Source organism: Mastigoproctus giganteus, chromosome 4, assembly GCF_048544385.1.
Source record: "Mastigoproctus giganteus isolate SK-2022 chromosome 4, ASM4854438v1, whole genome shotgun sequence".
In the NCBI taxonomy this organism is placed as follows: domain Eukaryota; kingdom Metazoa; phylum Arthropoda; class Arachnida; order Uropygi; family Thelyphonidae; genus Mastigoproctus; species Mastigoproctus giganteus.
This window is the reverse complement of record NC_143578.1, coordinates 97931743-97948906: the sequence shown is the minus strand read 5'-3', so window position 1 is coordinate 97948906 and position 17164 is coordinate 97931743. Positions and strand designations below refer to the sequence as shown.

The 17164-nt window shown below is 35.5% G+C and overlaps 1 protein-coding gene across 1 annotated transcript in view; it reads left to right on the top strand.

The window, feature by feature from the left end:
* LOC150086934 (uncharacterized) overlaps positions 1-17164 on the top strand; it is a 64321-nt gene that overhangs the window by 28517 nt on the left and 18640 nt on the right. Inside the window, exon 3 of the mRNA XM_090371691.1 lies at positions 2319-2467. Within this exon, the coding sequence (XP_090227817.1) occupies positions 2319-2467 (149 nt within the window). The remainder of the gene's footprint in view (positions 1-2318; positions 2468-17164) is intronic.

The following is a 17164-nucleotide window of genomic DNA, read 5'->3' as shown; positions in this document are numbered from 1 at the left end:
ATTTCTTAGATGTATTACACGGCTTTTTATAAACAGTGCCATGAGCTTGGATGTAAATGACAGTGTGTCTGGCCAATTTCATCATTGCCTCTGGTTTGGTGCTGTTTAGGTTCAACATCAAACTGATTAAGGTTTGATTTGTTTGCATTTTGGAAATGAGAATCATCTTTTGCTATTTGAAGGCAATTTTCCATATTGGACCTCTGTCCTTTCCCACATCTTCTTACTTTATTGCATTACTTTGTTAACCATTGACTCCATTTTTTTTCCCCCCTGGTACAGAATCAAGCATATAAGGATGTAATTACTCACACTGCCTTTCGATCCCCCCCCATTTGTGAAGAGGAGGACATTTGCACACCTCCAGTCTGTATAAACAACCTCTGAGTCCAAGGATCCCCCTCATAATTATTGCCAAAGGTTTGCTTGCCTCTCTTTTACCATGTCTTTTAATATAATTGGATGGATTCTTTCAGCTCCAATTGCCTTATTTACTTGTAGTTTCAACAATTTCTCTTCCAGCTTCCTTTCAGTAACTATAACATCATCTAACTCACAGTTAGGCTTAGATACACTTTTGGTATCCACATCTCTAAAAACTTCACATTTCAAAAAAGATGCAGAATATTTATTTGATTTGTCAGAAACCTGCCCAGGATCATCAACAACTATCCCATTATATATTAGTATTAGAGTGGCAAATGATGTAAGGAAGCAAGATTACACGCATCATCCAAAACAGCAAAATCTACTCACCTCTGCTTAGTATACCCTTTAAAACTTTGTGTGATCCTTCCTTAAATTTATTCAAGTTACCCATTCCCACACACCAGATGGAAGTTTGTTCCAACAATTGATTATTCCTTGGCTGAAAGCAAATTTTCATCCATCTGTCCCACAACTGTTATTTCTCGTTTTAAATTATGTCCCCTTATGTATGTTGTTTGAGGAGTAAGGATGACATCAGGTTGTGAATGCTGTGATATCCAGTGGACCAATGTAGTTTGCCCCTTTCCTTCTAGTGTTGACATAAACAAAGAATTCTTTTCTACTTTTCTTTGTGTTTTTAGCCAAAGACCCTGTAATCTGCCTTAACATGCCTAACCCCTCAATAACTGGTTACAAAGGGTTAGGCATGCCAAGGTAGATTGAGTTACTAAGGAGTTAGGCATTATCGCTGGACACAGATGCCTATATTAAGTATATAATATATACTTATTATCCCCTGATAATTTATAATCATTCCTTCAGTTTCCTGCTCTCCACTAGTCTTCTTAGTTCAGCTGTCATTCATTTAAGTCTAACTTTGAACAATGTCTCTTAGTTGGTATAAAATTCTTAGTAGCTTATACTGTTACTTCCCAGAACAGCTCTTTCGAAGGTTCTAAACAACAGCTTTAATTGGCAGTTAGACTAAAATCAGTCCCACATGTATACTTCGATTTGGAGATCTCAACTTAAAAAAAAAAAAATTAATTTGGAGATCGTATAACTTAAATGCAGTTTTTAGTATGGATTTTTTTTTTTTTTTTTAAATTATTCCTACTGAAAGTTTTTTTTTTTCCTGGTCAATGTATCTCTTAGTACTGCAACTCAAAATGCTATTATCATAAAGGCAGAATTTTTCTTTTTTGTACTGCAGAATTTCTGTAGTTCTGCATGCCAATTTTCATATACATTTCAACAGGTTATAATGCTGCTGCCTCTGAATGTTTCTGAATTAATGCTACTTTAAAAATAAATTACTGTGTTGTTAGCATAAGGTACCTTCAGGGCTGCAAGCAATTATGAAACACACATTGTCTAATTAAGTACAGCTAAGCCTGTTCATGAAAAATTGCACAAATGAATGAGGTAGAACAATTCAGTGGGAATTTTGACCTTAGCTCTGTTCACAGTCAGTGAATGTAAAAGGAGTTTCTTGCTACTGACCCACCTTTTAGAATGTCTTTGAAATGTGCTGAGCAGCACAGGAGGTTCAGGAAAACTTTGTTTTTCTTTGAAAATTACTTTTCCCTGGGAATGAATTTCATTCCCATGCCTTAGTGTGAGGTTAATTACATTTTAGCACTGCCACTGGATTACCTTGTTTTACAGGTCAGATAAGCCATACTTTGCTTACTCCTCTTAAGTGATATTTGTATTTTTTACTTAAGTGTGATGCATGGGTAATTTTTCTAAACAAAAATGGCTATTACACATATATTTGGTCTCGTTTTAATATTGATATAATAGCGATTTATTTTTTCAGTATCAATACATTATGTGAATAATATGTTTTTAACTATTTTTTGAATGTTTTTTCCTCCTCTCCTTAGGTCATTAGAAGATGCTTTAAACTGCACAGAAGACATTATAGACGGCGACTGTTCCACAGATGATGGTCGTGACCGATTTGACTCTTGGCTGTTGGCATTGAGAGCAGCTCAAAAATTTGCGTGTTCTAACAGTGCAGAAAATCTTGGAAGTAAATTAATGATTATGTTGTGTTATTACTGATTTTATAAATACTTTAAGGTTAAATACTTGATAAGGACATTTTGTTGTAGTTGTTATTTTGGGTTTTAGGAGCATTAGCAACTAAGGCCATATTGCTCTGAGGACATTTTGTGGATGTACCATTAGGTAAGAAATTTAATAAATGACACTTTACTATGTATTTAATTATTTAATTGGTATGAAAGAACAATTGATACAATTAGACTCAAACAGTCCTAATAACTAAATAAAACTGGCTACATTTTGGATTCCTATATTGAAATCCATCTCCATGCCTTGATTTTGGAGTTCAATAAAATTTTGTTCTTTTAATTTGACCTTTATGGCTTATATGTTTGTTTATAGCATCAGGTAAAAAGGTAAAACAGCATCCTCAGAAGACAAAGGTCTACTTTCTGTGTCCCAATACCACTGCTTTTTTTTTTTTTTTTGAGTATTTGATGTGATATAGATCATGGCATCATGAAATGTCTGATAACCATGAGCTGCCTCTGGTTTAAAGTTCAGGTTTTTTTGTTTTTTTTTAATTTTTTTTTAAAATCTCCTAAGTTTTATATATATCATGTCATATCTCTGAACATCCTGCCAGTTGAATAATTATAGTTTTGAAAGTAATGGCTAAATCAAAACTGTCACTAAATTTAAAATTTTTAATTATCTAAAAAAAATTACTTTAATTTAACCAGAAAATTGATTTGTTTTGTTAACCTATATTAATTTTTAATTGCTTTTGGGTTCTATAATTTTATAGAACCCAAAACCAAGGCCTGAAGATGGATTTCAATAAAAATCTAAATGTAGCCAATTTTGTTTACTTACTAGGATTGTTGGGGTCTTGTATCAATTTATCCTTCCATACCAATAAACTAATTAAATATTTCATATGGTAAAGTGCCTTTTATTAAAATTTCTTACTTAGTAAATACTGAAATTCTTTTTTTTTTTTTTTTTGAAGGTTGGATTAAAGAATCTTTTTGAACTCTGATTCCACTTTTGCTTTCCACTTTAATACAGTAGGGATCAGTTCAGATTTCTAAAATATCTAACCACCTCTATGTAATCACATGTACCCCCATAATAACTGATATTAGCATTTAGCAGAGGCACATGATAAAAGAAAGCAAGCTTATGCAGCATCAGCCAAAAAAAAAAAACTAACCCTCCCATTTCACTCATCTATTCACTCCAAATGCTTATCCAGCTCAGCCTTAAATTTATTTAAGCTATCAACTTCCACAACAAGAGATGGAAGTCTCTTTCAGCAATCAACTACCCGCTGGTGAAAGTCAAATTTCCATACACCTATTCTACAACTATCTTCCTCAGTTTGAATCTATGTCCCCTCAGGTTTGTAATTTGGTTTAAAGAGGAAGAATCCCATCAGCAGTGAGCTTGCTCAACCGGTTCAAAGCCTTATACACCTCAATGAGATCACCTCGCATGTGCCTAGTTTCCAGGTGCTGCAATTTGCAGAACTTAAAGCCTATCTTGGTAAGAGCACCCCATTTGTTCCCCTCACCAAAGTTGTTGATCTTCTTTGTACACATTATAGCAACCAGAGGCGGATTTAACGGCGGGGGCACCGGGCACGCGCCCTGGGCCCTGACTTCTGAAGGGCTCATGCAAAACCCCAACAAATTAGTTGAACTAATATGTTCAACTTTTAGTTCAAAACTTTGTGATTATTATTATGCTTTTATTAATTATATTATATTCAAATTTAATCGGAAATAAAACATTAATAGTACATAATATCATAATATTTTTTATTTATTTTAAAAAATGGTTAACATGTATTTTTATTTTCCCTGTCTCTCTCTTTTTTAAGGGGCCCAATATTTTCTTCTGCGCCCGGGGCCTCAACCGACTTTAATCCGCTACTGCTAGCAACTCTACATCCTTCCTAAAATGAGGAGGCCTCCAGACCTGTACACAGTATTCAAGGTGTGGCCTGACCATTGCCTTGTACAAAGGGCTAATCACCTCCTTGTCCCTGCTAGCAAAATTCCTATATATCATTAACAAGACTCCAATGACCTGCTCTGGCAGTCTGTCTGCACTGCCCAGTGAACTTCATATATGACTGCACAATTATGCCCAGGTCCTTTTCACTCTCGACTTCCCTGAGTGCAGTAATAACCCAGTTGGTACGTTTCTCTTGGGTTACTGCTGCCCATATGCAGTACTTTTCATTTGTCAATGTTAAACTTCTCAGCCAATTTGCACAACTTATCTAGATCCATTTGCAGTAGCATACTGTCTTTACTGTCATTAACAACCCTGTAAAACTTTGTATCATCTGCAAACTTGGACATTAAGCCTGATATATCCTGATCAATAACATTGATGAATACAAAAAACAACAATGGGCTGAGCACCGAACCCTGGGGAACTCCATTAATAACATTAGTCGATGAAGAGCAGTGTCCACTGATTACCACGCTCTGTCGTCTCCCACTCAACCATCCCTTTATCTATTTTAGTAACTTTCCCTTAATGCCATACAGCTACAATTTGTACAGCAGTCTTCCATGTGTAGCAGTATCAAAAGCTTTCCTGAAATCCAAGTATATGATATCAAAATTATTTTTTGTGACATCATAGTATCCAATAAAATTGGCAAGACCTCCCTTTCACAAACCCATGCTGTGTCTTAACTACTACTGCAGTCTTGTCTAGATGATCCTGCAATACTGCTTTAACCAATGACTCCATTATTTGTCCCGGAACACAAGTTAAACTAACAGGTCTATAGTTACTTGTGTCACATTTTGAACCCCCTTTGTGAATTACTGACACATTTGCACATCTCCAGTCCATGGGGACCTTCCCTGAGTCCAAGGAAGCTCTCATAATTATGGCTAAGGGTTTGCTTACTTCCTTTACTGCCTCCTTTAATATAACTGGATAGATCTCATCCACCCCAGGTGCCTTCTTTATGTTTAATTTCAACAATTACTTCTCCACTTTTCTCTCAGTAATTACAAAATCACTTAGCTCCATGTTAGAGTTTGATAAGCTTCTGGCATTCCCCTCATTGAATAACTCCTTGTATGTGGATGTAGATGCAAAATACTCATTCAGTTTATCAGCTACCTGAGCATGATCATCAATAGTCAAATCATCTATGTTAAGTGGACCAATCTGATTCATCCCTTTAAGAGTTTTCATAAGTAAAGAACTTTTTGCTGTTTTTCTTTGCATCCTTTGCCAAAGATTTCTCGTAATCTGCCTTTGTCTGCCTAACCTCTTTGTAACTTGATTACAGACTAGCTTATATCTGCCATAGGCTTCTGTGTTGCCTGATAATTTATATGTATCCCACGCATTTTTCTTTTCTGCCACGAGCCTCACTAATTCATCCGACATCCATTTAGGCCTAAACCCTGAACAGTATTTCTTAGTTGGTATTAAAAGCCTAGTAGCCTCCAAGATTAAGCCCCCGAAGGTTTCCCATTTAGAATTCATTGCTAGTAACATCATCAGTTGATCCCACTGTATAGAATTTAAAAACAGTCTGAGACCACTGTAGTCACCTTCACAAAAGCAAAAGTCCTTCCCTTTTCTCTTGATGCTAGTTACATCTTTAAATAAATCCCACATCAATACACTGCAATCACTGTCACCCAGTGGTTCCTTTATCTGCAAATTCTTAATGCATGAACAATCACTGCTGATAATCAGATCAAGAGTATTACTCCCTCTGGTTGCCTCTCGAACATGTTGTGTAGAAAACAGTCATCCAATAAATCTACAAAAGTCTTGCTAGTGTGCAAGTGACCAACCCACAAGTTCCAGTCAATATCTGGAATGTTAAAATCCCCCATTATAAGACATTCTGATTTACTGGCCCACTCTATTTCTCTGCACAATGGCGCATTGTACTCATCAGATTCATTAGGCCTATAACACACACTTACTCACATTTTTCCTTTCCCAGTGCTTATGTCACACCAAACAGACTCAACATTGCATTGTCCACCAATGTCAATGAGATTCACTTCCTTAGATTTTGTGTGTTTCTTAACTAACAACATAATCCTTCCTCCCTTCCTGCCCTGTCTATCCTTACTGTATTGGAACATTCTGTACACATTGTACGCCCCAAATTCCAATTCTGCACTGCTTATATCTGTGTGACACCACATCTCTGATATCTCAACAATATCTTCCTTTGATGCCATGACTAGCACTACAAGCTCATCAAATTTATTAACTATACTCCTAGCATTGGTGTACATGCAAGTATACATGCACCTGTTCCTACTCTTAGTTACCCTAACACAGCCCATGTATTTACTTGTTCCACTATGACTCCCAGCAGTCCTGGAAATCTCCATTACCTTTCTTTCCAGGCTGCTGCTTATTCTAATAGAAGCAGTGCAAGAATCACTTTTGCCTGTACCTGCGGCCACTGTTAACCTTTTAGTCTGTGTATTCCCCAAGCTAGCAGTTTTCCAACCCACCTAACACTGCCTCAATAGCATCAGCAAATATTCTTGCACCCTTTCTATTTAAGTGTACCCTATCCCTGTAGAAGCAGTCTCTCCTGTTAGCAAGCACAGACCACACTGAAAAAAATTCTACTTCATTCTACTTGCAAAATCTCTCCAGTACTGAATTAATTGATAAGGCTTTCATCATATACTCCCTCCCTCCTATTGTGTCTGGGCAGAATTGCAGAGACTTTCAAATTCATTCTTAGCTCGAAACTTTTTTTCAACATTGACATGTACTTATTAATTAAATCTGCAGATCTCTTACTCTTTTAAAGTGCCAACATGCACAATAATATCAACTTTTGTGCCCTTAAAAGATGATATCTGCTCTACAACATCATCAACTTTTGTCCCTGGCAGACATACCCTGGTCCTGTTCTACCTATCCTTTTTAAAGGATAGTTCAGCTTAACAAAATGTATAAATCATTTATACAAGGCAATTCAGGATATTTCAGCTTAGTAAAATGCATAAATCCTTTATACAGGGCAATTCAGGAGGAATAGTAAATATTTTGGGAGGTTATAGTATCGATTATTCTGAGTAAAAAAAATTCATATAAACATGTGTCCAATTCTCAATGGATACAGAGATACAGCTGTTTGAAACTGGTGCTCACAAAGCCATTATGGTATTAAAAAACTTTAGTTTTAAAGAATGATAAATGACACTGTTCATATTTACTGACTTTTTGAATGATACAAAACACAATAAATGTCCGAAAATCCCACCACTAAACTCATTGCACTTTGCAGCTCTTGTGGCAATATGATGTGGCATTCTTCTGGGGTAGTCTTGGTGTTCCTTCATGAGGACAGCAGTATCCAAAACGTGAGCTAGCAATTCGTCTCTTGTATTCAGCTTTTCTTTGTATACTGCGATTTTCATCCATCCCCACAAACAAAAAATCTAACGGAGTGAGGTCTGGAGACCGTTGTTGCTAATGAATGGGACCCACCATGGCCAATCCATTATTCAGGAAAAGTTTGATTTAGATATTGTATCACTAGACAGGTATAACGTGCAGGAGCTCCATCATGCTGAAAGTACATATCAATCCTTGTAGCCAAGGGAACATCCTCCAATAGTAGTGGAGGTTGGTTCGGAACATCCTCCAATAGTAGTGGAGGCAGAAATTCTAGGTAAATGGGCCCTGCAAGATGATTTTGTAACACAACAGGTCCAGTAAACTGGCTGTCGATGATACCACACATTTACAGAGAAGCGATGTCGAAAATGTTTCTACAGTGGCACATGGATTCCAACTGTCACCTGGTTTAAGACGTTGCACCCACTGTATGTGAAGTGGATACAAGCTGTGCACACGTAATGTTTGCCATTCTCTTGTCTGTGGAGCACTGATATGCGTAGAAATTCTGTGCTAATAGTAGGACTACATTCTTCCAACTGAAGAATGTGTTCTATTTCATCCACATTTTGTTCATTTGCACATTCAGAAGAAATATGAGTGCTGGGAACTGTACCAGTCTCACACAGTTTGGTGTAAACACTAGTAAATGCTCTTGAATCTAGTATTCTGCAGTTAGGAAACTGTCAACAGTATTCTCTACAAGCAGCAGTAGTACTTCCACCACAAAAACTGTAGATAAACACCATATCAGCATATTCAGGATGTGTGGCATTCTTAACAACACTTCTAAAACCAAACAGAGTCAGGTCATAACTGCTTCTTGGTGACATCTGATTCAGGGAGCTCTGCGAGCCAGTTTCAAACAGCTGTGTCTCTGTATCCATTGAGAATTGGACACATGTCTACATGAACTTTTTTACTCAGAATAATTACTATTCCTCCTGAATCACCCTGTATATATTGACACATACCCTTCTAATAATAACACTAACAATTGTAGACAAGACACAAATGAAAGTCATCTTGAAATTCAAGTCAGTGAAAAGGATGCAAATCATACAGAATATGGGGGATACCTGTGCAATTTCAATAAACTGGAATAAATTTCCAGTTTACTGAAAATTATTCCAGTCAAATACAATCAGCAGGTTTTTAACCAGCAATCAGCATTTGACAATCAGCAGGTTTTTAACCACCAGGAAAGAAATACCTTGTATTTACAACAGAATGACTTTCAGTATTATAAATTACCTTGAAATATATTACTTTTAAACAAAACACATCACCAAAAGACTTATTTGTTTGAAATATATGAGAACTAGTTTGTCATCTGTGGAACAAATAACAATACTATCTAGGATTGGCACATACATATAGATGTCAAGGTGCCCAATGCAAGGTGGGAACAGTAGCTGTAAATAAAAAAAACAAACTTTTTTAGTAGAAAATAACTAAAAAGGTTTAATGTTAAAATAATTGGCTACTCAACTGAGTCATTTTTGACTCAGTTGGTCATTTAAAAATGACCAACTTTTGGTCATTTTTAGAAAACTGAAATAAATTTTGAATAATAAAGGCTAGACTTTCATTCTGACCACTTAAAACCATTTTCCCTTTATGCATATATGGTGTATTTACACCAATAGTGTATTTAGATAGTACATTTTGAGACCACTGTGGCAACCTAGTTGGCATAATACATCACCATCTGCTAGTCGTTCAGAGAGGTCTGGGTTCCTGTCAAAGTCTAAAAGAATTTCTCATGATCTCTTTAATCATGGCTAAATAAGCTGACCTCAAGCAGAGGGGGTGTAGGGGTTTCCTGTGAAATATGCTATGTTTTTTTCAGCCTGCATAACATAGTAAACCTTCCTGTGAACCCATGCTGGAACATAGAGAATAGACACAGGTATGGAAGGCAATGGGAAACCACCACATTACTTCTGTCTGATTTCCCTAGTCAGTCTGAGTATTTTTCACCCAGATCACTGATCCTCTAATGTATGAGTGTAGTATAAACTCTAAAATCTAGCAAACTTGATACCAAACCATTGCCTGATTTTAGGAAGAAAACTGTTAACTGTTGTAGGCCAGTTTTGATTGCTGAGTTCTATATTCTTGCAATTCTATAGTCCCAGACTGGACATGTGAAAGTGAAGTGTTTTCAATGTGGGTGATAGGGTATTACAAAAAAAAAAATTATTTTTCCTTTATAATATGAAAAGAAAGAGCAATAACAAGAAAACAATTTCAGCGGTCTCATAAACAAAACCACCAAAAATACAAAAATTGAGAAGACAAGAACAACTAATTCATTTATATTCATTATGCACTCTGAATAAGTGAATACAAAGTTACAATTACTAGAAAATATAGCATAATAGAGTATCAGGTACCAAAATTACTTCCCACCTCTTCCAAATTTGGAACTCATGCAACCAGAGTTTCCATTTACACACTCTAGTGCAGGGGAAATATATAAAAACTCTTATAATGAACAAACGGATTGTTTGGGAGGGTCAAAGAACACAAAACTGATACTGGGACTGATGGCAGAATAACAAAATCAGATCTGCTTTCTCCGCCTGGGCAAAAGGACAGAAGTGTTCCCCAAATCTCAATATTAACTACAGATAAATAATATCATACAGGATTAGTGCATATTATCAGATTTGTATATAGCCATATAAAAGCAAACAAAGTTTCCATAAAACATGCAAAAAATTAATAAAATTAATTAAATAAGTTAAATTAAAATATATTTAATAAAAATATGCATAAATTATGCAAATTTTGTTGCTTTTTATATGGCTATGTACAATTCTGATGCTTATGCGCTGACCTGTAGGATGTTATACAGGGTGTTTCAAAAATGGTCAATAATTCAAAGGTGAAAAGTAGAAACTAGTCCCAGTGAACATCGGGCCACAAATGAACCGTTTTCAAGATAATGCACATTTTCTGTCAAGATCCACCACTGGCTATGAGAGCACTAGTTTAGCAAAAAGCTGTGAATCCTTTGCTAAGGGTGGTTTTATTAAGCATAAGATAATACATTTTTAATTTTTGGTTTCAACACCACATGATTTTACAGATGTTACATGTTACAGGATGTTCTTTCTAACACCCTTTCCTCAACATCAGGTGTTATGCTTCTGGGCCTACCCTCGTACTCCATGTGAGAAGCACCCACGTTCTCTAAGGGGTTGATGTACCCTGATGAATGTGCGCCTGTTGGCTGCCTTCGACAGAGAAATGCTTCTTGGTACAAACGTGCAGCCTCGAGTGCACTGCCATTGGCTTTACCATACATGAAGTGCATGCCCACATACTCTTCATTGCTGTAACCTCTTTTCATGTTGACTATCCTTTGACAAGTACTAGCATGCCTGCTATGTCTCAGACCACCAAAAAGCTTAACTACCATTTGGATAAGTTTTCTAGTATTAATTTGTTCAAAATCAAGTTTGGATTGATTATTAATTTTGTTTTACAACTCGCAAGCTTTAATATAGACAGGAAATGAAGGTGAAGATATGATACAAGCCAAATGCAATATGCTGTTCTCTTCTTGAGGAATCTCAGTGCATTTATTGGAACACCAAGTTTTAAATAAAGAAGGAGATTTTATAGTGGAACAAGAAATAAAGGATTTCATTTGTTCAAGAATAATTTCACTGACATAATCTGAGTAAACAATAGGATCAGAAGATTTAAAACAGCAGTCCAACCAAGGGAAAGAGGGACAGAAATTGTACAGATAATCTCATTTTGAATTCTTGTCAAACAAAAAGAGGCTGTTATGGGCAAGCAAGAGAATCCACCTTCACTAAGTTGTGAACAGAGGTACCTAGAGGATAATAACATTAACTGTATACTTTGAAGGGTTTTAATAAGGAAAAGATCAAAGTTGTGTAAGGTCATTAGTAATAGCAAAAGTCTCAGCATCTCTATCAGCTCGGTCCAGGGCTGTTTTCAATTTCGATTTTCAATTTGTGAGGTGTGTATGAATTGATGAAATTTTTGAGAAAAAGTAAAGAAAGAGTTTACAAGAAAACTCTATTGGTAAGTACTGACTTCTACTACTAGAAAACTGAAGCCTGCTGGAGTTAAGAAAATCAAAATCATCAAGAAAATTACTTTAATCTTAGGAAAGTTAGATTGGAGAAACTTGGATTTCAAACAAAGAATGTTGTAAAGTCCCAAGTGATTTGTTGAGTTAGGAAAACAACAGCTGCAACAGAAGAATTTGACAGAATGGGATAAAGAAATTTTAAGCAAGAGGAGAAGGAGAGATTCTGGATCAGAAAGTTTCTGACAAGGAATATCAGAACAGACAGACATATGCATAAGTCTCATCTTTAAAGTGGAAAGAACCAGAGAGTGAATAATTAGGACAAATGAAATGAGTGGTGCTTGAAATAATCAACAATTGAGATTTTGTCAGAAAAAGTTGAGTGGGGTATAACATTGCAGGTAGAAACAGACATCGATAAATTTGGAACTCAGACCACATATAATTGTAAAATGAATTAGGAAGATTTTGGTGAGAGGTTTAGGTCTTATCACAGATTAGTGTTTTTCCATTAGTTTGAATTAAAAGTTGTGTTTGTGGGGTTGGGGGGTGTACGAATTGATGAAATTTTTCAGAAAAAGTAAAGAAAGAGTTTACAAGAATTCTATTAGCAACTTTTTTGCCACACACTTAGTAAACAGAGACTATGCATGCTTAGTCAGTCCTCTATTAGCAACCACAGAAGTTTTTCTTCTGTGTGCTCATTAAATGGAAAATGTGTGAGCTTAGTCAGCAGTACTGTGGTACATAATTCAAGCACTATGCAGTCTCCTTGCCAAGCACATGCAACATCACTATGGAAAAAATCCAAACCTGTGAGCTTGATCAGCAATGTAACACTCCACAATGAGTGAGAACATTGTAGTGTCAATAATGACAAAACTGCTCATTTTATTCAAAATTCTGATGCATTCTACTAACTCGGAATTTTGTAAATTTTTCTAACCTATCTTAATGTAACAAAACTCACTAAAATATTAAACTGGAGAATAAGCTCGTCAACAAGTAGAAGCACATGTTTAATTTTACATTGTCAAGTGGTTGCCAGTGGATAGTATAACCAGCTGCTGAGTGGGAACTTTCATATGGCCAATTGAAGACTTCATACAAATTAGCAGGAAGAACCCATCATCGTTTTCTGTCATCAGTTACTCTTCCAATATGTTCAAGAAATGGACAGAGTATCTTCACCTACTTCATATAAAAAAGTTTCTTTAACCATGGTGAATCTTTTTACCACTCAGCAGTTTTCACTCCAAAAAAAAAAAAAAAAAAAAAAAAAAAAAGGTGTACTTAAAACTGTTAATGCACTAAAAAGATTGCACCCTACTGATCTTATTCCAATAAACTTGGAAAAATATAAAGATGCCCAGCACTTAAAGCAGTTCTACTCAAATTTCCAAATGTTTTTGAAAATCTATCTTTACAACCCAACAGGAAATAATACTCATGAAGGATCGATCAGTTGAGCATGATGTACATTTTCAGAGTCAATTTTGATTTGTCATATTGTTTTAAGTTTATTAACTTTTTGGATAACTTTTTTTAAATTTTTATGTTAATTTATTATATTTTTGTCATATATTTTATGTCAGTTTATTAAAATTCAATAATTTTTTTTTATAGTAGTAGTAGAGGCATATGATGCAAGAAAGCAAGCTTATGTAGCATCGGCCAAAAAAAAAAAAAAAAATCATTTCACACATCCATTTCCTCTAAACATTGGGAATTTTGTCCAGTTCCTCCTTGAATTTATTTAAGCCATTTATTCAATTACTTGTTGGCTAAAGGCAAATTTCCACACATCTATTCTATAACTGTCTTTCCTCAATTTTAATTTATGCCCCCTCAAGGTTCATAATCTGAGCAGGAGAAAGAATCTCATCAGAACTGAGCCTGCTCAATCCATTCAAGGCCTTATACACCTGAATTAAATCACCTCACAGGTGCCTAGTCTCCAGACACTGAATTTGCAGAACTTGAGCCTTTCTTGGTAAGAACACCTCTTTGTTTCCCTCACCAATTTTGTTGCCCTTCTCTGTACTTGCTCAAGCAACTCTACATCCTTCCTAAAATGAGGTGTCCAGACCTGTATGAAGTACTCAAGAGTGGCCTGACCATTGCCTTATACAAAAGGATAATCACCTCCTTTTCCCAACTAGCAAAATTCCTGTATATCATTGACAAAAGCCCACGAACTGCTCTGGCAACCTGTCTGCACTGCCTCTGAAAATTTCATATCTGACTGCACAATTACTCCCAGGTCTTTTTCATTTTTTTTTTTTTAGCACCCCAAGTGTAGTACCACAGTTGGTGTATTTCTCTGGGGTTACTTGTACCTATATGCAGTACTTTGCCTACGGGTAGAAGTAAATAAAATTGTGAGTAAATATAATCATGAATAAAATGAATTGAATAACTTACCCTACTTGAAATAATCTAACAACTTTTTAAAAATCTCTTCTGTTTGTGGCCAATAATGATTAGAGTCCTGAATCTAGGATAAAAACATTGCAAATATTTATTATTGTTATCATCTAATCAATTTTTTATGACACATCAAAAAATTTTTCTATGATTAAAATAAAGAAAACTGAAACATTTTATATACATTAGTTTCCAAGCAACAAGTACTGCAAGTTTGTTTTTGAATATGGAAACTATTTTCTCATAACACTGATCATTCTTCCCTTGTATTTTATTTTATTTTTTTTATGAATGCTCTACGTAAATGACTTCTTGTGTTCACTTTAAATCTTTAATAATCCAAAAGGAAAGTAATATGTTGAGAGAAGAATATAATATGTTTGGTCTTCTACTCTGTAAAGTTAGCAACAGACACCAAATATTTTCTGATTAGGTCTCCCGATGAAAGGATTCAATGAGGAAATCATAAATGTTGTTAATTAAGTAGTTTTATTATGTTGATATTTAATTTATTTTAAGTAATATTTTTACAGGCTAAAATTCAGTTAAACAAATCACATGGTTTAATTAGTGTTATTCCATTTTAGTTAATTCAGAAGGTAATTTTTTGAAATTGTGCCACATTAATGATTCATTCACCTTTTTTATAATTTTTAAACAAGAACATACAGTATATAGGAAATACATGCTACCTCCCTCATACATTAAAAAATCTGAAAGGTGAACAACCTTAAAATTGTTCCATAATATTGATACACTCATGTTCCCTAATTTTTAAATAAGGCTATTTAAGGATACAGCATACCGAAATGTTGGATACAGCATACCTTGTGACTTTTCTTTCTTTTTTTTTTTTTACTTAGCTGTTGTGACTTTCTTAATGATTGCTAATACAAAGTGGCCCTAGTTTTTAAGCTTAACCACCTGTCCATCATACATAACTTCGCGTGTTTCCCAACACAGTATAATTTCTGTACTCATTTATTAGTATTTCAGTATTAGGCTGATACTTTTATGGTATCAGCCAAAAAAAGATGTCATGTCTCTGTTCTTTCTGTACACATTATAATTACCATATTCAAATTCTGCATCCCCAATATCAGATGACACTATGTTTCTGTTATACATATGTCAGAATTTAATGACTTAATTAATATTTCACACTCTTCAAATTTATTTACTTGACTCAAGCAAATGTGTGCCCTTTCATATTTTTATGCAACTCTAACACAGCCTGTATAATCACTACTCCCCATATGGTTAGGGCTGTGTGAAAGGAAGCAGGGGTTGCATTGGATGCAGTGCACCCAGGCCTTAACACAGAATGGGTCCCCCATAAACATTTCTTAAACAGTTATAACATAGTTTAACAAAACAAATTTATATAAATTTGGTATTGAAGTTACATAACACTTATTTCAACACTGAGTTACTCATAATACAAACTTTGATGACATTGTTAATGATTTTGCTTAGAAAGAAGTTATCTTAGAAATCTATTTTTTTAAAAATTAGTTTGTAGAATTTTATTGTTTTAGGCACAGTGCTTAATGGATCTGTGACCTTTCAGCTCTGGATGGAGGGGTACAACCACCCATGCAATCAGGCCCCCAGATACTACTACATGGTCCTGCATGTGGTCACCCAGCAGGGCCTAGAATTCTTTGTAATCACTTCCCCTCCTGCTTTTCAAGTTACTGCATGTCTTCTCAACAGAAGCAATGCAAGAATCAATTCCATCTCTGCTAATAGCTAATTAAACTATTTGTCTTTGTATTCCCCAAAGCATTGGCCATGCTGTGAAAAATCTATCCCATCAGCCTTACACAATCTCCATGCTCAAATTAATTGACTAGGCTCTCTCTCTCATCATGGTCTTCCTCCTGGTACATCTTAGTAAAATTACAAACACTTTCAAATTCCAGATAAGAATGTAATAAGTGCATTATAGCCTTAGTTGCTGTTGCACCAATAAATCAAACAACTTTCAAATTCAGCCTAACTTGTGACTTTCTCAACATAGCTAAGAAAAAGAACAGGTGCATGTATACTTACGTATACACCAATGCTAGGAGTTTGGTAAATAAATTTGAGGTATTGCTCAAAGAATCAAAGGCGGATATTGTTGGGATATCAGAGACGTGGTGTCACACAGATATAAGTAATGCAGAACTGCAATTTGGGGAGTACAATGTCTATAGAAAGGATAGGAAAGGAGGAGGGGTTATGCTATTAGTTACGAAACACATAAAATCCAAGGAAGTGAAGCCAGTCGATATCGCTGGACAGTGCAGTGTCGAGTCAGTTTGGTGTGACATAAGCACTGGGAGATCAAAATTGAGAGTAGGGGTGTGCTATAGGCCTAATGACTCTGATGAATATAATAAGAAACTGTACAGGGAAATAGAGTGGGCCAGTAAATCAGAGTGTCTTATAATGGGGGATTTTAATTTCCCAGATATTGACTGGAATTTGTGGGTTGGTCACTCACACACTAGGAAGGGTTTTGTGGATTTATTGGATGATTGTTTTCTAAATCAGCATGTTTGGGAGGCAATTAGAGGGAGCAATACTCTTGATTTGATTATCAGTAGTGATTCTTCATGCATTAAGAATCTGCAGATACAGAAACCACTAGGTGGCAGTGATCACAGTGTGTTGAAGTGGGATTTACTCAAGGAGGTAACTACCATCAGGAGTAAAGGGAAGGGTTATTGCTTTCGTAAAGGCAACTACGATGGTCTAAGACAGTATTTAAATTCTATACAGTGGGACCAACTGATGATGTTACCA